Here is a 21,357-nt window from a genome sequence, read left to right as displayed (position 1 = left end):
TTATGTTCCCAGCAAGCTTCCTCTCGTACTCTATTTCCCCCCTCCTAATTAAGCACTTCGTCCTCCTCTGCTGAATTCTAACTTTCTGCCAGTCCTCAGGTTTGCTGCTTTTTCTGGCCAATTTATATGCTTCTTCCTTGGATTTAACACTAAACCTAATTTCCCTTGTTAGCCACGGTTGAGCCACCTTTTCCGTTTTATTTTTAATCCAGACAGGGACATACAATTGTTGAAGTTCATCCATGTGATCTTTAAATGTTTGCCTTTGCCTATCCACCATCAACCCTTTAAGTATCATTCGCCAGTCTATTCTAGCCAATTCACATTTCATACCATCGAAGTTATCTTTCCTTAAGTTCAGGACCCTAGTCTCTGAATTAACTGTGTCACTCTCCATCTTAATAAAGAATTCTACCATATTATGGTCACTCTTCTTCAAGGGGCCTCGCAAAGATTGCTAATTAATCCCCTCTCGTTACACAAAACCCAGTCTAGGATGGCCAGCTCTCTAGTTGGTTCCTTGACATATTGATCGAGAGAACCATCCCTATACACTCCAGGAAATCCTTCTCCACCGTATTTTTTCCAGTTTGGTTAGCCTAATTTATATGTAGATTAAAGTCACCCATGATAACTGCTGTACCTTTATTGCACGCATCCCTAATTTCCTGTTTGATGCCATCCTCAACCTCACTACTACACAAGTAGTAGTCTGTACACAGTTGTCTGTATACAACACCCACAAGTGTTTTCTGCCCTTTGGTGTTTTGCAGCTCTACCCATACAGATTCCACATCATCCAAGCTAATGTCCTTCTTTACTATTGCGTTAATCTCCTCTTTAACCAGCAACACTACCCCACTTCCTTTTCCTTTCTGTCTATCCTTACTGAATATTGAATGCCCCTGGATGTTGAGTTCCCAGCCTTGGTCACCCTGGAGCCATGTCTCCGTAATCCCAATTACATCATATCCGTTAACAGCTATCTGCGCAGTTAATTCATCCACCTTATTACGAATGCTCCTCGCATTGAGACACAGAGCCTTCAGGCTTGTTTTTCTCTGTCCTTTTAGAATTATGCTGTAATGTGGCCCTTTTTGATTTTTGCCCTTGATTTCTCTACCCTCCACCTTTCCTTATCTCCTTTCTATCTTTTGCTTCTGCCCCCATTTTACTTCCCTCTGTCTCCCTGCATAGATTCTCATCCCCCTGCCATATTATTTTAAACCCTCCCCAATAGCACTAGCAAACACTCCCCCTAGGACATTGGTTCCGGTCCTGCCCAGGTGCAGACCATCCGGTTTGTACTGGTCCCACCTTCCCCAGAACCAGTTCCAATGTCCCAGGAATTTGAATCCCTCCCTCTTGCACCATTCCTCAAGCCACGTATTCATCTTAACTATCCTGCTATTTCTACTCTGACTAGCACATAGCACTGGTAGCAATCCTGAGATTACCATCTTTGAGATCCTATTTTTTAATTTAACTCCTAGCTCCCTAAATTCAACTTCTAGGACCTCATCCCGTTTTTTTACCTATATCGTTGGTACCTATTGGCACCACCTCAAGTGGCTGTCCACCCTCCCCCTCCAGAATGCCCTGCAGCCGCTCCGAGATATCGTTGACCCTTGCACCAGGGATGCAACATACCATCCTGGAGTCTCGATTGCGGCCGCAGAAACGCCTATCTATTCCCCTTACAATAGAATTCCCTATCGCTATAGCTCTCCCACTCTTTTTCCTGCCCTCCTGTGCAGCAGAGCCATCCATGGTGCCATGAACTTGGCTGCTGCTGCCTTCCCCTGATGAGTCATCTCCCCCAATAGTACACAAAACGGTATATCTGTTTTGGAGGGAGATGACCGCAGGTCAATCAATAAATACAAGTTGCTGTTGTTTCACATACATCTCCTGTTTCTGAGCTTACCAAAGGTTTAAATGTAATTAGTTCTTGACTCAAATCATTGCCCCACAGTAACTTTGTACTTTCTCTGGCGATGAACACCTGCAACCTCTCTTTCCTCCAGCCCCCGCCACACCACCCTCAGGTATTTTAGCCTTCCAGAAAATTGTGTGTTGCAGAACCTGAATCGACCTGAAACATTAACTCTGTTTCTCTCCACAGATGCTGCCCGACCTGATGAGTGTTTGAAGCATTTTTCTGTCTTTATTTGCTAACGCGGGATACGAGTTTAATTTATTTTTTGTTTGGGTAATTTCCTCACTTTGTATGAAAACAACCCAGCAAAGGATTCCTGCTCTGCTAGAAAATCTACTGTTCCACAGGGCATCAGCTGCTCTCCGGTACATCATCCATCCTGACATTTTTTATATAAAGGCTGTTCAACCACAGGAGGAATCACAGCCACACCCGATCCTGTCCTCACCCATATGCACACTTTCAGCAGGGGTCACTGGAGAGCAATCCAGAGCAGTAACCCAAGTGGTCAACTATAGAACGTTGCAGCACAAAAACGGGCCAGACAACCTATCAAGCCTGTATCGGTGTTTTTCTCTATGTGAGCCACCTATTTTAATCCCCATCTCCTGCTCACTTCCTGTACCTTTAATATTTCTCTCTTTCAAACAATCTAATTTTTTTTTTAAACAAATTTATAGACGGTTTCAACAATGGTTAGTGGCAGAGAATTCCCCATTGCTCTAGTGCCTCACCTTCTAAAATTATTTTTAATATTCATTCTTGGGATTCTGAAACACTGACATTTCAATACATTAAGGATGATTACACAAGTGTACAAAGGAGGATGTTTCAGCAGTGTTAGTAACCATATAGTGTAACAGAAAATATGGTGCAGAAATTAAACAATCTTAAAAGTCACCGTTTTCCACAAATCAATTAGTGACCTTCTCTTTACCGTCATACCGCCATACACAGGAAGAAGAAAAGAAATCAGACATATGATGCTTAAGTGAGAAAGCCACAATGATGGAGCCTAAAAGGAATCATCTGTATTATGGCTAGTAATTTGTATTCTCATCACACAGCTAACTGTAATGCTGAGGTGCTTGTACTCAAACAGCACAACTTAGGAACATCACAATCCTACTGCATAGTCCAAGAGAACAGGGTGAAAGTCAACTTAATAAAACAAAACAAAAAGGGCTATTAATCTTTTTAAAAAAACATGACATGCGTTGCTTGCATGAACCATTGATAATTGTTGTTTGGACAGAAGAACATTACAAAATCATTACCTATCGCAGCAGCCAACAATCGGAAATAAGACCACCATATTCAGCCACTGTCTACAAGGCCAGTAAAGACTACATTATTTAATCTATTTGAGGAGAAATGGCCTTCTCACTCTGGATCTTGCACTGATTTATTAACTTGTCTTTTGGCCTCACTTAGATTATCACGCCAAGTTTCGCTCACTAACCTAATCTATTAAGAATATTTTAAAAATTCAAAACGAAGCAATCTGAATAATAGATAGGGACATGGATTACAATCGGGCCTTCATATTTCCCATTTACAAACATTAGTAAAGAACCTGTGCGATCGATTCTTCATGCAGATAATAAGCCATTCATAAGCTAAACTATCTAATTAGTAATTCCCACCAATTACACTGCCAATAGAGCTCCTCACAAAGTGAACTTAATGCAAAAAGATTTCTAAAGCAAAAGAAAAGGTTGGACATCAAACATGAGAGGGGGAAGAAAAATAAAGCAGGGATAGGAGATAGAGTTAGAGGTTGCAAGTTCAAATCCATGACGGCAAGTTCAATAAATCTGGTCATTTGTGAGATGGTGGTAAAAAAAGTGACCATGAAAGCTGCTGGATTATTGTAAAAAGTCGAACTGGTTCACTAATGCCCTTCAGAAAAGGAACTGCCACCTCTACCATGTCTGTCCCACACGAGTCCAGTCCCATGATATGTGGTTGACTCTTAATGCAATCTGGAGTGGCCTAGCAAACCACTCTGTTGTCAAAGTAATCACTACAAATGGCCCAATGCCACCTCACAGGGTGACTAGGGAAGGGAAATAGATTCCAGCTTGCCACCGTTGCCCACACTCGCAAAAGGGCAGGGGACGTTGCAAAGATAGAAGGGAGTGGTATTGGATTGGGGCAGTTGTTGAAAAGAAATTCAGTTCAGAACCAATTCAAGGAAAGATGATAAAAATGGATGGCTGAAATGGAGGACCAAACAAACTCGCTGATTCAATAGTTAACCAATTTTCAGTTATTTTTCTTTTTGATAATGTAAACTCAAATGGGCAGTTTTAAAATATATTTGTTTTCGTGATGACTGTGAATTATGCCACTGTTAACAAACAGAACCTTTCCAATAGCCAATCAACACCAGTCATATGTCAGATATCGCACTGCTAGATGTTATGCCTGAATTTGTATCTCAGAATAGTCCCATCAATGCACTAGTGATTTTTTTCTATTTAACATGCCAGCCATCTTTAAGGCCTCTCAGAGAGATTGTCAAGTTGATGTCAATTTATGCCAATTTCCAGAGTTCTTTTATAGTAAGTTTGTCTGGGCTGCATTTAAACAAAGGTTCCAAAGATGAAAGGACACTGAAATGGTTCGAAGATATGATGTCACCAGTCAACGATAACATTTTTGAAACTGTATTTCTTTCCCCACAACAAAACAGAACCCAGGTCAGGTAGGTGCCTCATTTCCAAGCCTCCATTAATGTCAATCAAGTCAATCATCAGAAAACTGATGAGTAACTTCACCTTTTCTCTCTTACTGTGGGAAAATATCCAGACCTAGACGCTGCTTTGTACATCTTGAACAGCCAAGATTGGAAATAAGATAGAGGGAATAATAGATGCAAATCCACATTGTAACATTTAAAGACATAACAAACCAGAGTGCCAAGACATTGGTTGTAAAGCTGCTGTCCAAAAGAAACAGAATTGCGAATATTTTTTTTTACAGGGGAGGGCCACTTAACCTTTCTTGCCTGTATTGAATTTAAATCCTGCTTGGGGGTTAATCTTACACGTTCCCATTTTCCTGCATTCTCCCAAACAAGTCCAAAAAGTACTTTTTATATATGCTCACACACTGTTTCACTTTACACAGGTACATGTTTTTACTCCAAAGTTTAAAAAAAAATTAATAAACACACGACGAAATTGAATGAAACCAAGAACACACATTTTGGAAAGTCTACTTTTTCAGGAGAACTTTGGATAGCATCGGAAACACAAACACAACCATGATGTGGTTTTTAATTCACATTGGGTGCTAGTGCAGGTAAAGCAAAGAAGACAAATGTGATGCAGCGATTAGCCTCGAGGATATTGCTAATTATTTACAACCATAGTAAATTGTTAATTTTCTATTTGTATAAATTCTGATATCCAGTTGGAGGAGCAGGAGATCGAGAGGCCTATAAAAGGCCCGAGAGTTCGGGCAGTCAGAGGAGCAGGAGATCGAGAGACCTACAAAAGGCCCGAGAGTTCGGGAGTTTGGGCAGTCGGAGGAGCGGGAGATCGAGAGGCCTATAAAAGGCCCGAGAGTTCGGGCAGTCGGAGGAACTAGCTGGTGCAGAGGCAGAAGATAAACAAAGATGTAAAAAGAAATCCATGTGTGACGTCACAGCCAAGCGGGTAAGTGATTGGCTGGTGGATTGATGAGTATTTTATCTTTTTCTTATCAGTAGGAAACCTTTGGAAGTGTTGCCAAATTAAGTTAATCTAAGGGTTAAGTCATGGCAGGAGAGCCCAGACCCGTGTCATGCTCCTCCTGCACTATATGGGAAATCAGGGACGCTTCCAGTGTCCCTGACTACTATGCGTGCAGGAAGTGTGTCCAGCTGCAGCTCCTGACAGACCGCATTGCGGCACTGGAGCTGCGCATGGATTCACTCTGGAGCATCCATGAGGCTGAGTATGTCGTGAATAGCACGTTTAGTGAGTTGGTCACACCGCAGCTAAAGGTTATACAGGCAGATAGGGAATGGGTGACCAGCAGGAAGAGCAGGGAAAGGAAGGTAGTGCAGGGTCCCCTGTGGTCATCGCACTCCAAAACACATATACGGTTCTGGATACTGTTGGGGGAGATGGCTCATCAGGGGAAGGCAGCAGCAGCCAGGTTCATGGCACCATGGGCAGGAAAAAGAGTGGGAGAGCTATAGTGATAGGGGATTCTACTATAAGGGGATTCTATTATTTCTGCGGCACCAAATGAGACTCCAGGATGATATGTTGCCTCCCTGGTGCAAGGGTCAGGGATGTCTCGGAGCTGCTGCAGGGCATTCTGGAGGGGATGAACAGCCAGCTGTCGTGGTGCATATAGGTACCGTTATAGGTAAAAAAACGGGATGAGGTCCTACAAGCTGAATTTAGCGAGCTAGGAGTTAAATTAAAAATTAGGACCTCAAAGGTAGTAATCTCAGGATTGCTACCAGTACCACGTGCTAGTCAGAGTAGGAATAGCAGGATAGTTCAGATGAATACGTGGCTTGAGGAATGGTGTAAGGGGGAGGGATTCAAATTCCTGGGACATTGGAACGGTTCTGGCGGAGGTGGGACCAATACAAACTGGTCGGTCTGCACCTGGGTAGAACTGAAACAATGTCCTAGGGGGAGTGTTTGCTAGTGCTGTTGGGGAGGGTTTAAAATAATATGGCAGGGGGATGGGAACCTATGCAGGGAGGCGGAAGAAAGTAAAAAGGGGGCAGAAGCAAAATGGGGAAGGAGAAAAGTAAGAGTTGAGGGAAGAGAAATCAAGGGTAAAAATCAAAAAGGGCCACATTACAACATAATTCTAAAAGGACAAAGAGTGTTACAAAAATAAGCCTGAAGGCTCTGAGTCTCAATGCGAGGATTATTTGAAATAAGGTGGATGAATTAACTGCGCAGATAGCTGTTAACGGATATGATGTAATTGGGATTACGGAGACATGGCTCCAGGGTAACCAAGGCTGGGAACCCAACATTCAGGGGTATTCAATATTCAGGAAGGACAGACAGGAACGAAAAGGAGGTGGGGTAGCGTTACTAGTTAAAGAGGCGATTAATGCAATAGTAAGGAAGGACATTAGCTTGGATGATGTGGAATCTATATGGGTAGAACTGCGAAACACTAAAGGCCAGAAAACGTTTGTGGGAGTTATGTACAGACCACCAAACAGTAGTAGGGACGCTGGGGATGGCATCAAACAGGAAATTAGGGACGCGTGCAATAAGAATACAGCAGTTATCATGGGTGACTTAATCTACATATAAACTGGGCTAACCAAACTGGAAGAAATACGGTGGAGAAGGATTTCCTGGAGTGTATAGGGATGGTTTTCTAGACCAATGTGTCGAGGAACCAACTAGAGAGCAGGCCATCCTAGACTGGGTCTTATGTAATGAGAGAGGATTACTTAGCAATCTGGTCATGCAAGGCCCCTTGGGGAATAGTGACCATAATATGGTAGAATTCTTCATTAAGATGGAGAGTGACACAATTAATTCAGAGACTAGGCTTCTGAACTTAAAGGTAACTTCGATGGTATGAGACGTGAATTGGCCAGGATAGACTGGTGAATGATACTTATTGACGGTGGATAGGCAATGGCAAACATTTAAAGATCACATGGATGAACTTCAGCAATTGTACATCCCTGTCTGGAGTAAAAATAAAACGGGGAAGGTGGCTCAACCGTGGCTAACAAGGGAAATTAGGGATAGTGTTAAATCCAAGGAACAGGCATATAAATTGGCCAGAAAAAGCAGCAAACCTGAGGACTGGGAGAAATTTAGAATCCAGCAGAGGAGGACAATGGGTTTAATTAGGAGGGGGGAAATAGAGTACGAGAGTAAGCTTGCAAGGAACATAAAAACTGAATGCAAAAGCTTCTATAGATATGTGAAGAGAAAAAGATTAGTGAAGAATCAGGCGAATTCATAATGAGGAACAAGGAAATGGCAAACCAATTGAATAAATACTTTGGTTCTACCTTCACTAAGGAAGACACAAATAACCTCCCGAAAATAATAGGGTACCGAGGGTCTAGCGAGGAGGAGGAACTGAAGGAAATCCTTATTAGTCAGGAAATTGTGTTCGGGAAATTGATGGGATTGAAGGCCGATAAATTCTCAGGGCCTGATGTACTCTGGGATGTAGACTTTCAGGAAGTGGCCCTAGAAATAGTGGATGCATTGGTGGTCATTTTCCAACTTCTATAGACTCTGGATCAGTTCCTATGGATTGGAGAGTAGCTAATGTAATCCCACTTTTTAAAAAAATGAGGGAGAGAGAAAACAGGGAATTATAGACCGGTTAGCCTGACATTGGTAGTGGGGAAAATTCTGGAATCAATTATTAAAGATGAAAAAGCAGCACATTTGGAAAGCAGTGACAGGATCGGTCCAAGTCAGTATGGATTTATGAAAGGGAAATCATGCTTGACAAATCTTGAATTTTTTGAGGATGTAACTAGTAGAGTGGACAAGGGAGAACCAGTGGATGTGGTGTATTTGGACTTTCAAAAGGCTTTTGACAAAGTCCCACATAAGAGATTAGTGTGCAAAATTAAAGCACGTGGTATTGCGGGTAATGTATTGACGTGGATAGAGAACTGGTTAGCAGACAGGAAGCAAAAAGTAGGAATAAATGGGTCCTTTTCAGAATGGCAGGCAGTGACTAGTGGGGTACCGCAAGGTTCAGTGCTGGGACCCCAGCTATTTACAATATACATTAATGATTTAGACGAAAGAATCGAATGTAATATCTCCAAGTTTGCAGATGACACGAAGATGGGTAGCAGTGTGAGCTGTGAGGCAGATGCTAAGAAGCTGCAGGATGACATGGACAGGTTAGGTGAGTGGACAAAAGCATGGCAGATGCAGTATAATGTAGATAAATGTGAGGTTATCCACTTTGGTGGCAAAAACAGGGAGAAACATAGAAAATAGGTGCAGGAGTAGGCCATTCGGCCCTTCGAGCCAGCACCACCATTCAATAAGATCATGGCTGATCATTCACCTCAGTACCCCTTTCCTGCTTTCTCTCCATATCCCTTGATCCCTTTAGCCCTAAGGGCCAAATCTAACTCTTGAATATATCCAATGAACTGGCATCAACAACTCTCTGCGGTAGGGAATTCCACAGGTTAACAACTCTGAGTGAGGAAGTTTCTCCTCATCTCAGTCCTAGATGGCTTACTCCTTATCCTTAGACTGTGTCCCCTGGTTCTGGACTTCCCGAACATCGGGAACATTCTTCCTGCATCTAACCTGTCCAGTCCCGTCAGAATTTTATATGTTTCAATGAGATCCCTTCTCATCCTTCTAAACTCCAGTGAATAAAGGCCCAGTTGATCCAGTCTCTCCCCATATGTCAGTCCTGCCATCCCGGGAATCAGGCTAGTGAACCTTCGCTGCACTCCCTCAATAGCAAGAACGTCCTTCCTCAGATTAGGAGACCAAAATTGAACACAATATTCCAGGTGAGGCCTCACCAAGGCCCTGTACAACTGAAAACCTACCTGCTCCTATACTCAAAACCCCTAGCTATGAAGGCCAACATACCATTTGCCTTCTTCACCGCCTGCTGTACCTGCATGCGATCTTTCAATGACTGATGTACCATGACACCCAGGTCTCGTTGCACCTCCCTTTTTCCTAATCTGCCGCCATACAGATAATATTCTGCCTTCGTGTTTTTGCCCCAAAAGTGGATAACCTCACATTTATCCACATTATACTGCATCTGCCATGCATTTGCCCACTCTCCTAACCTGTCCATGTCATCCTGCAGCCTCTTCGCATCCTCCTCACAGCTCACACCGCCACCCAGCTTAGTGTCATCTGCAAACTTGGAGATATTACACTCAATTCCTTCATCCAAATCATTAATGTATATTGTAAATAGCTGGGGTCCCAGCACTGAGGCAGAATATTATCTGAATGGTGACAGATTAGGAAATGGGGAGGTGCAACAAGACCTGGGTGTCATGGTACATCAGTCATTGAAAGTTGGCATGCAGGTACAGCTGGCAGTGAAGGCGGCAAATGGCATGTTGGCCTTCATAGCGAGAGGATTCACGTATAGGAGCAGGGAGGTCTTACTGCTGTTGTACAGGGCCTTGGTGAGGCCACACCTGGAATAGTGTGTACAGTTCTGGTCTCCTAATCTGAGGAAGGACATTCTTGCTATTGAGGGAGTGCAGCGAAGGTTCACCAGACTGATTTCCGGGATGGCAAGACTGACATATGAAGAAAGATTGGATGGACTAGGCTTACATTCACTGGAATTTAGAAGAATGAGAGGGGATCTCTCAGAAACATATAAAATTCTGACGGGATTGGACAGGTTAGATGCAGGAAGAATCTTCCCGATGTTGGGGAAGTCCAGAACCAGGGGTCACAGTCTAAGGATAAGGGGTAAGCCATTTAGGTCCAAGATGAGGAGAAACATCTTCACTCAGAGAGTTGTGAACCTGTGGAATGCTCTTCCACAGAAAGCTGTTGAGGCCAGTTCGTTAGATATATTCAAAAGAGAGTTAGATGTGACCCTTACGGCTAAAAGGATCAAGGGGTATGGAGAGAAAGCAAGAATGGGGTACTGAAGTTGCATGATCAGCCATGATCATATTGAATGATGCTACAGGCTCAAAGGACCGAATGGCCTACTCCTTCACTTATTTTCTATGTTTCTATGTTTGGAGAAGTTTATTCCGTATATGTTTAAAATGTTGTACATGTATGTTGATGATTAGAATATGTAAGGAACATATCTTGCCTTTGTTTTTTATAAACTAAGTTTGCAGCTGTATTAAGGCACGATTGTAATATTAAGTAAATAAAAAGATGCTTTCCGAAAAGACTATTAACCTAAATAAACTGATAAGCACTATACAGATGATTCTACTGCTAACAACATCAATTACTTAAGAGAGTGCCATATAAACTAAACATGACCATCCTCAAACAAGTGTGTCTGCATAAAACTTACTTTATCAAGGATGCACAGTGTGAGTTGGGTCTTTAATGGCAAAATGAACCCTCCTCCTTCTCCAGAAAACTTGTTCATAAAGATATCAATTTAAACAGATCAATCAAAGTGACAGACAAAAGCTCAAATACACTTTCTCAAATGCCAACGACTGCTGCCAACGAAGCTGAAGTCGCTGTGCCTGCACAGTTCGTGTTATTTTGGTTGTTCGCGTTTGATTAGAATAAAAACAATTCTAGGGAAGGGCAGATTTATAAAAAAGTGGTTTGGGTTTCACGCCGTAAACATCTTTCATCTCTTGCTAAACAGTGAAAAATTACATTAGAAGTTATTGGGGGGGGGGGGAAAGAGATGTGGAAGAAATGTTTATGGTCATATATTTTTTTAAATGTTTTTGTTCACCATGGCAACATGCAAGACCGAGCGCGTCAACATAACCTATTGGTGTGGCGAAGTCAGGCCTCCGATGTTCTGATTAGCTGGCAGTCTCCATGACCAATCGTTTTGGAGCACTATAGGTTGTTTCCGATGCCAATCATTGGATCTTGACAGCTGATTTATCATCAAACTAAGTTGAGACAAAGATGATGGTTAATTGCAGTGATTTTTCCAAACAATATATTGGGGGGGGGGGGGGGGAAATGAAGGAAATTGCAGTGATTTTGCCAAACAATATATTTTAGGGGTTAAAAAAAGGCAGCAGTCGAAGATGAAGTCAAAGTTGATGCAGTTACGGATGCACAGAACGATACTGCACAGTTTCCAGTTCGTTGGCAGCAGTCACTCTGTTCTCAAATAATGGTGAAATAGAAACAAGCTCTTGCAACAACAAACCGCTGTTAACTAGATACTTTTTGTTGGTTTTCTGGTGGAGTATAGATATGATAAAAGCAGGGGACTTCAGAGCCAATGTAAGTTTTTCATTTCACAAGTAAAAGATAAGTCAGCCTCATGAACAGAAATAAAAATAAGCTTTGAATTTAGAAATTACAAATAGTTTTATATCTATGGCAATTTGATGGAAACTATCCGTCAATAGTGCTGTGGCAAACATTTCGATCAAGGGCTTCCATTTCATGACTTAAGCTTTTGCTCGAGTAATCTAAATGGAACTAGGATCATGTAGGGTCATTACATTTAATCTGGGTTAATCTTGCAATTTATTTATTGGCAGAGCATATTAACAATAGAATTCCTTACCAAGCCACTCGACATAGGAAACGCGTGTTTTGTAAGATTCTCGAACATGGATTTTCTGCTGCGACCTTCCTGTTTGAGAGCAAACCTCAGGTTTCGCATATCCTGCCAAAAGTAAAAAGTAGCTATATCAGTGTGTCATAGGTACAGAACAGCCTTGTCATAAGAGATACTACATTGTTACTTATTCCCTCCTGCTCTTGAAAGCTATAAAGGCACAGAATCGCGGATTTGCAAAATAATGAAAAAATCCCCCCCACAACTGTTGTTTCATATTAGATCACACAAAGAGAGTAGCAAATAACATGTGGTTAGAGATCAAATAATAAACACAGGGATTGTTACATTTGTAGCATTGTACAGCAGATCCCTAATTGTGGGAAGAAAATGGAAGAGGAAATCTGTAGACAGATCAGGGAGTTGAGTAGGGCCAACAAATGAGATTTCAATGAGATTTCAATTCCCTAAACATGGGGCAATTACACTACTGGCATATTCCATTGGCCACCAAATAGTGGGAAGGATATAGAGGAACAGATTTGCAGGGAAAATTCAGAGGTGCAAGAACTATAGAGTAGTGATAATGGGGGACTTCAATTATCCTACTATAAACTGGGGTTATAGTGTAAAGGGCAGAGAGGGGGAAGAATTTCTGAAGTGTGTTCAGGAAAACTTTCTTGAGGGACGAGGCATTGCTGGATCTGCTTCTGGGGAAGGAGGTGGGTCAAGTGGAGCAAGACGTTCTTTAAAACCTGCCTCTTTGATCAAGCTTTTGGTCACCTGCGCTAATTTCTCCTTATGCGGCTCGGTGTCAAATTTTTAAATCTCATAATACTCCTGTTAAAGACGCTAAATAAATGCGAGTTGCTGTTGTTGTTTTTTACTGACCAACATTGGCTCCCAGTTAAGCAAGGCCTTGATTTTAAAATTCTCACCCTGGCTTTCAAATCCCTCCACAGCCTTGCCCTTCCCCATCTCCTCCAGCCCTACAACCCTCCAAGATATCTGCGTTCCTCCAATTCAGGCTTCTTGCGCATCCCTGATTATAATCGTTCTACCATTGGCGGCCGTGGCTTCAGCTGCTGAGGCCCTAAGCTCTGGAATTCAAAAGAACATAAGAAATAGGAACAGGAGTAGGCCATACGGCTCCTTGAGCCTGCTCCGCCATTCAATAAGATCATGGCTGATCCGATCATGGACTCAGCTCCACTTCCCCGCCTGCTCCCCATAACCCCTTATTCCGTTATCGTTTAAGAAACTGTCTATTTCTGTCTTAAATTTATTCAATGTCCCAGCTTCCAGAGCTTTCTGAGGCAGCAAATTCCACAGATTTACAACCCTCAGAAGAAATTTCTCCTCATCTCTGTTTTAAATGGGCGGCCCCTTATTCTAAGATTGTGTCCAATAGTTCTAGTCTCCCCATCAGTGGAAACATCCTCTCTGCATCCACCTTGACAAGCCCCCTCATAATCTTATACGTTTCAATAAGATCACCTCTCATTCTTCTGAATTCCAATGAGTAGACGCCCAACTTACTCAACCTTTCCGCATAAGTCAAACCCCTCATCCCCAGAATCAATCTAGTGAACCTTCTCTGAACTGCTTCCAAAGCAAGTATATCCTTTCGTAAATATGGAAACCAAAACTGCACGCAGTATTCCAGGTATGGCTTCATCAATATCTTGTATAGCTGTAGCAAGACTTCTCTGCTTTTATACTCCATCCCCTTTGCAATAAAGGCTAAGATACCATTGGCTTTCCTGATTAGTTGCTGTACCTGCATACTATCCTTTGTGTTTCATGCACAAGTACCCCCAGGTCCCGCTGTACTGCGGCACTTGACAATCTTTCTCCATTTAAATAATAACTTGCCCTTCGATTTTGTCTGCCATTTTCCAACATTATACTCCATCTGTCAAATTTTTACCCACTCACCTAGCCTGTCTATGTCCTTCTGCAGATTTTTTTGTGTCCTCCTCACACATTGCTTTTCCTCTCATCTTTGTATCGTCAGCAAACTTGGCTACGTTACACTCAGTCCTTCTTCCAAGTCGTTAATATAGATTGTGAATAGTTGGGGGTCCCAGCACTGATCCCTGCGGCACCCCAACTAGTTACTGGTTTCCAACCAGAGAATGAACCACTTATCCTGACACTCTGTTCTCTGTTAGTTAGCCAATCCTCTATCCATGAAACCACTCTGAGAAACTGTAATTCCCTCCCTAAACCTCTCCACCCCTATACCTCTCTTTCCTCCTTGAAGGCGCTTCTTAAAATCTACCACAGATCAAGCTTTTGGTCATCTGCCCTAATCTCTCATGTGGCTTGGTGGCAAATTTTGTTTGAAAATGCTCCTGCCTTGGGACGTTTTAATATGTTAAAAGCAAGTTGTTGTTGGAAAGTGTTTGGGATATCCTGAGGTTGTGAAAGGTGCAATATAAATGTGGGTGAGCACCTTGGGAGTAGTGACCATAATATAAGATTACGATCCAATTAGAAAGAGAAAAATGTTAGCACAAAAGCAAAGACACCAGATTGGAATCGGGCAGATTTCAGAAAGGCAAGTAATCTAATTAAAATGAGATGGAGAGAGAAATTGGTAGAAAGGACTGGAGATCAGTACTGGGATATTTTTAAAAAGGAGATTGCAAAGGTGCAGAATAAGTACATATTATTAAAAAAAGACTACAAAAGTTGCAGAATACTATGGATAAATAAAGAGGTTAGAACGTAACTAAAATTGGCGGGCATATAGGTATGATAATGATTTCAAAAAATAAGAGATGAGAAAATAAGGAAAGAGGTTGAGAGAGGATAAGGAAAGCATGAGGAGACAATTTCAAAAAATATTAAGAACAGTATTCTACAAATATATCAGTAAAAAGGGAATTGGTAAATGTGAGCTGGTTCCTGAGAACAGGGAATACAACAAGCACTGGGGCGGAGTGATTAAGTTAAGTGCGAGGTATTACTAAGTATAAGGAAAATATTAGAGAAGTTAGTTAAATGAAAGGAGGGCGAAGCACTGGAACATGATGGAATGCCTCCAAGGCTTCTGAGGGAAATGGGGTAAGAAATAGCAGAGACCCTTGAAATTATGTAAGAAGGTATCACACAGGAGATTAAAGGATATGGAATTAGGGAGTAGCAGCTATTTAGACTGTGAGAAAGGAGGAAACAGACAGGAGGTGTTAAGGGCAATTTCTCAGAGTGGTTGCAAGTATTTGGCATTATCCTACAGGGTTCTGTTCCGAGACTCCTTCTGTTCATTGTGGCAATTAATGATTTGTATACAGGGCTCGAGGGAGTGGTGTCCAGATTTGAAGACAATGAGCCGGATTTTGCAGAACTAAGTGCGGCTAACAGCGCTCACCGTTATTTACGTGGCAATCAGACAGCAACATCCGGCAACCACACATGCGCAGTTAAACACGGAAATCAGGAAGTTTCTGTCCGAGTTGCCACGCTCCTCCAGAAGCTGCACAATAACAGCATCTCGCCGAGAGACTCACCATTTAAATACATTGAACAGCATGAAGTTCCTATACTTACCTCATAGAAATGGACAAAACTTACCATAAAAAGCTTGTCCATTCCAGTGTAATGGTGTGATAAGTCTTAATTACTGGCAAACAACTTCGCTGGCACTGAAAATTAACTTTTACAAGTGTGGAGTCTCATTTCTTCAGATTTTAATTATTGTTCGAGATTTTTTTTGTCTCTTATCTCTCAATCCCATCTTTCTTTCTCTCTCTTTATTTCACTTTCTGTACCTGATTTGACATTGAATTCAATATTCAAACTGATACTTCCTGGTTCAGACTCTGCGCTGCTCATGAACGATCTTTCAATCTGATTGGTTAAGGAAGTACACAGTTGCTTGTCCTTTTCACAAAGGTCCCAGGTGCCCCGTAGAGGGCAACGTGTTTTTTGGATGGTTGGCTGACAGGAACTTCCATTGCAAAAGCCCATAAAGTCTGTGGACAAGTGCAAGTGTAACAAACAGACTGCAAAATCCATCCTAATACTAAAATAGGAAGAATAAGTAACTCTCTCTAAGGACCAAATAAAACTGCACAGGAATATTGGTAAGATGATGAAATTGGCAAAATCAATGGCAGATGAAATTCAATGTCAGTGAATGCGAGGCAGTACTTTCTTATAAGTGATAATTATATACTTTGAATGGGAGAAAGCTGGGTGATGTTCAACTTTTTCATACCTTTAAAATCTCAGGCAACAGTTCAATTGGTTAAGGCTATGAGAAGGTGAACTGTACAGACCAGCAAAGTCTAAGGTTTCATCAACAGTGTATGTTGAGTTAGCTGATGTTAACCAGGCAACAGTAAGACTACCAGGTAAGGAAGGGCAACTGTGGCCAGGGTTCCAGCTCCTGATCACTATCCAGTAGCCACTTCTGGAAATGCACTGTTGCATGTCAAGTGAGGACAAGATTGAGCTCAGTATACACTATATCGAATCAAATATCCAGTCAAGGCTGACATATTAATAATGACCTCTTGGGATGAGGCAACAGAGGAGCACTGCAGCCAGTTGAGCTCTATACCTGCAAGGGGGCTGAAATTCAGAGCTGCCAGAAAACTGGCACACCTACCTTTATTTTTGAAGTTTTTTCCGCCGGGAGTGATTTTCGGGACTTTGTACTTTTTTTGCCGTTGGACTGGAAGTCAGTCATAGTGGGGACGGAAGTGCGGCGGTAAGTCTGATTGAGGGGCGGAAGTTGGGGTGGGAACGAGACTCCAGCGCTGCAGTGGTGACATCACAGCGCGTGTGCGTCACCAGGCTCTCTCCCCCCCGTTAAAGGGAAGAGTATCAGGCATTTTTTTAAAAATCTTTGGCCACTAGGGAGAATTTTGGCCTGGCCAGTGGCATGGCACCCAAGAGGGGGTGCCAGGCCCAGCCGAACCCAGGGGAGCAGTAGTCCTGCCGACATGGAAGTCGGCCAGCAAAAAAAAAAAAGATGGCGGCCGCGGCATTTGGCCCTCGCACCGCCAGGGCAGAGAGAGAGCAGACAAGATGACAGAAAAGGCTGTCGGGGGCAACGATTTTTTTCAACTAAATTTTGGTCGGAGAGAGGCGGTGTGCGTTTTGATGACGCGCTATTACCGCTGCAAAACGGGTCTTATATGGACCCTGAATTTCGGCCCCAAGGAGTCAAAACTTTTAGGACAGGAGGACAAGGAAGAAAACTGGCAGAAAAAACATTAAAGTGTCAGATTTTTAAAAACTAACAAAGTTTATCTGACCTCCTCGTAACAACTTTCATGCTATAGTTGACGTCCAAATGCCTCAAGTGCAAATTGACATTCAAATAATACAACAGCAATTAGTATGGCTCCCAGTACAGAACATTTCGAAGTTATACGTGCATCAGTATTACACAGCCGTAGTTAATGTGTGTGACGTGTCAGCACAAATTAGTCAAAGGAGAAATTAAGGCATTTCATGACATAGGGGTAGATTCCATTAGGACACTACTGTCTGGCACCAGATGTAACAGGACATTAAATAGCCCATGGGTGACCTTTCTGGGAATAACGCAATATCTCTTCATGTAGGACATTTTTTTTTTTAAAAAGTAAAACCACAGCTGCACTACAAAGATTGCTATTCAATCAGCTGATGCACTGCAAGCAAATGCTGACAGTCTCTCTAATTTTAATCAAATTCTTGGCATAGCTTTAAAACAAATGTCACCTCAGCAATTCCAAATATTTTTTTGAGGACCAAAAAAAAAACTTTGTTGAGCTCCACATCAAGAACCTGATTAAAATATACAAAGCCTGACTCAATTTGCTGTGAGCTGATATTTCCCAGGACCGTTGGCTATAAGGACACCCTAGTTTGCCACAGACTAGGCTGCACATTTACCAGTCCAGCGTATTAAAAAAATCTATTTTCAACTCAAAGCACACAGATGTTGGATGAACATAGTCCCAGGAGATACAAACCAGATTGCTGAAACTGCATGCCGTTTCTGTTTTTCTTGTATCCTGTTTTCTAGTGATTTTTAAACTGACTCTTAGGATGCATTTATTTGTAACTTTAAAAAAATGTGTTATTGAAGGTAAGCCATTTCTCTCCAGGGTCATCACTAAAACCTCGTGAAATGATTTACAATCATCTGCAGCCAATTAAGAACACACTGCTTCCAGCTGAAATGAACAGAAGGCAGTCTCTCCAATACTGGTACGGCAATTTCGCTAGTCCTTTAAAGACGCATCGTACATAGCAAGAACCATTGAGCATTACCTATTGCTCTTTAGAGTCTAATTTTAAACTGTCACAAAGCGGGTATACACCAACTTTACTAAAACACAAGACAAGACAAGTCTTCACCTGCACTCTGCCTATAAAACCGTTTGATTTTTGATATTTGGACATTAAGAGAAGCCAAAACTACAGATCGGAGAACTGCAAGATGGGCCATCAACCTGAGATATTATAGCTCCACTAATTTTCATTATTTACAGTCCTTAAAAAAATCCTTGTTAAAGCGCTTCTTCTAAATTTACATTAAATATTTTGCTGGCTATACTGAAACCATGTCCCGAATATTGGCCAGGAAACACAGAAATGCGGGTAATGCAGAGGTCCTGCCATGTCATTCGAATTATTTTCCTCCGTTTCCCAGCCGGTAGCCAGTCTAACTGTCGGTTGAGAAATCCTATACTGGAAGGCCATAGCTATGGAGCAGAGAGGAGGGAGGGGCATGGTGTGGAGGATGGGGGCATGGGGGGCGGGGGGGGCGCAGGGGTTTGAATGATCGCAGGGACAGTGGAGTTGACGTGATTGCGCGGGGCGGGAGACGGTTTGAAGTGATCGTGGGGACAGTGGGGGTGACGTGATTGCACTATGGTTGGGCGGGGGGGGGTGGAGGTTCGAAGAGATCGCGGGTTGTAAGGCTTCGGGCTTCGGATTGCGGGGAGGAAGTCAGGTTAGCTTGGGCTTCTGCTCCTCCTGTTCCACAAGCTGGAAAGACACTTACCTGCTGGATCCCGCCTCTCTTTGGCCCTGTGAAACCTGGCCCGCAGCCAATAAATCTCAATGGCTGTTAAAATCTGAGGCTCGCAGCCACACTAACATTTAAATGACTTTTCTACTTCTTCTTAGGCAGTCCGCCAGAGTCGAGGATGGCTTGCTTCCACATTAATATGAGTTCTCAGGTGACTGAGACCGATGCAGGATCTACAGATTCTGTCACAGGTGGGGCAGACGGTGGTTGGAGGAATGGGTGGCTGGGGTGGTTGATTTGTCGTACTCTCCTTCCACTGTATGTACTTGGCTTTCGCGTGTTCCCGACGATGAGACTCAAAGTGTTTGGCGCCTTTTCGGATGCTTTTCCTTCATTTTGAGCAGTCTTAGGCCAGTGATTCCCAAGAGTCAGTAGGGGTGTTATATTTTTTCCAAGGAGGCTTTGAGGGTGTCCTTGAAGCGTTTTCTCTGCCCTCCCAGGGCTTGCCTGCCATGACGTAGCTCGAAGTAGAGCGCTTGTTTTGGGAGTCTAGTATTGGGCCTGCGGACAATGTGGCCCACCCATCGAAGCTGATCCAGCATCTTCAATATCTCGATGCTGGGGATGTTGGCCTGAGAGAGAACGTTGCCGTTGGTGAGTCTATCCTGCCAATAAATTTGCAGGATTTTGCAGAGGCAGCGATGGTGTTACTTCTCCAGTGCTTTGAGGTGCCTACTGTATATAGTCCATGTCTCTGAAGCATATAGGAGAGCGGGTATCACTACTGCTCTGTAGACCATGGTGTCGGGTTTGTGATCCTGGTCTTCGAACACTTTTCCTCAGGCGGCCAAAGGCTGCGCTGGCACTCTGAAGGCGTTGTTGGACTTCATCGATGTCTGTCCTTGCTGATAGTAGGCTCCCAAGGTACGGGAAGTGTTCCACATTATTAAGATCCATGACGAGACCTTGGACAACCGGGGAGCAGTACTGTGTAGCGGGGGCAGGTTGATAGACAACCTTTGTCTACTGATGTTTAATGCAAGGCCCAGACTCGTGTACACTTCGGTGATGGGGTGAATCACCCCCCCCACCCCCCTCTCAACAGCAGGTTAGTCGCTTGACCCTCCAACCTGTCTTTTAATACCAGAAGTGGACATGACAAGTTGGGAGATTAAAAACCTCGACCGACACCCTCCTCCCCCCATCTCTCCCTCCTCTATATTCGGCAATTTAAAATAAACATAAAATATGGCAACAGTTTCTTCAAGGGGGTTTCGGATGGTCTGTGAAATTACACTACAATACAACTTACTTGCCCTGAAGAATTTCCTCCTCAATTGCCACCATTAACCATTCCAATTGCTATATTGACATCCACACACTTAACATACATAACATAAGAACATAAGAATTAGGAACAGGAGTAGGCCATCTAGCCCCTCGAGCCTGCTCTGCCACTCAACAAGATCATGGCTGAACTGGCTGTGGACTCAGCTCCACTTACCCGCCCACTCCCCATAAACCTCAATTTCATTATTGGTTAAAAATCTATCTATCTGTGACTTGAATACATTCAATGAGCTAACCTCAACTGCTTCCCTGGGCAGAGAATTCCACAGATTCACAACCCCCTGGGAGAAGAAATTCCTTCTCAACTCGGTTTTAAATTGGCTCCCTCGCTTTTTGAGGCTGTGCCCCCTAGTTCTAGTCTCCCCGACCAGTGAAAACAACCTCTCTGCCTCTATCTTGTCTATCCCTTTCATTATTTTAAATGTTTCTATAAGATCACCCCTCATCCTTCTGAACTCCAACGAGTAAAGATCCAGTCTACTCAATCCATCATCATAAGGTAACCCCCTCATCTCCGGAATCAGCCTCGTGAATCGTCTCTGTACCCCCCTCCAAAGTTAGTATATCCTTCCTTAAGTAAGGTGACCAAAACTGCATGCAGTACTCCAGGTGCGGCCTCACCAATACCCTGTACAGTTGCAGCAGGACCTCTCTGCTTTTGTACTCCATCCCTCTCGCAATGAAGGCCAACATTCCATTCGTCTTCCCGATTAACTGCTGCATCTGCAAACTAATTTTTTGGGATTCATGCACAAGGACCCCCAGGTCCCTCTGCATCTCAGCATGTTGTAATTTCTCCCCATTCAAATAATATTCCCTTTTACTGTTTCTTTTTTCCCCCCAAGGTGGATGACCTCACATTTTCCGACATTGTATTCCATCTGCCAAACCT

The 21,357-nt window shown here is 43.0% G+C and overlaps 1 protein-coding gene across 3 annotated transcripts in view; it reads right to left on the bottom strand.

The window, feature by feature from the left end:
- The window catches only part of mtm1 (myotubularin 1), a 145,989-nt gene that overhangs the window by 71,407 nt on the left and 53,225 nt on the right, over window positions 1-21,357 (bottom strand). For all 3 annotated transcript variants that reach the window (XM_070882840.1, XM_070882843.1, XM_070882842.1), the window contains exon 6: window positions 12,143-12,244. In XM_070882840.1, coding sequence (XP_070738941.1) covers window positions 12,143-12,244 — 102 coding nt within the window. The remainder of the gene's footprint in view (window positions 1-12,142; window positions 12,245-21,357) is intronic.

Source organism: Pristiophorus japonicus, chromosome 6 (genome assembly GCF_044704955.1).
Source record: "Pristiophorus japonicus isolate sPriJap1 chromosome 6, sPriJap1.hap1, whole genome shotgun sequence".
NCBI lineage: Eukaryota > Metazoa > Chordata > Chondrichthyes > Pristiophoridae > Pristiophorus > Pristiophorus japonicus.
Note: the sequence above shows the minus strand (reverse complement) of the source record. Positions and strands in the feature narration are given on the sequence as shown.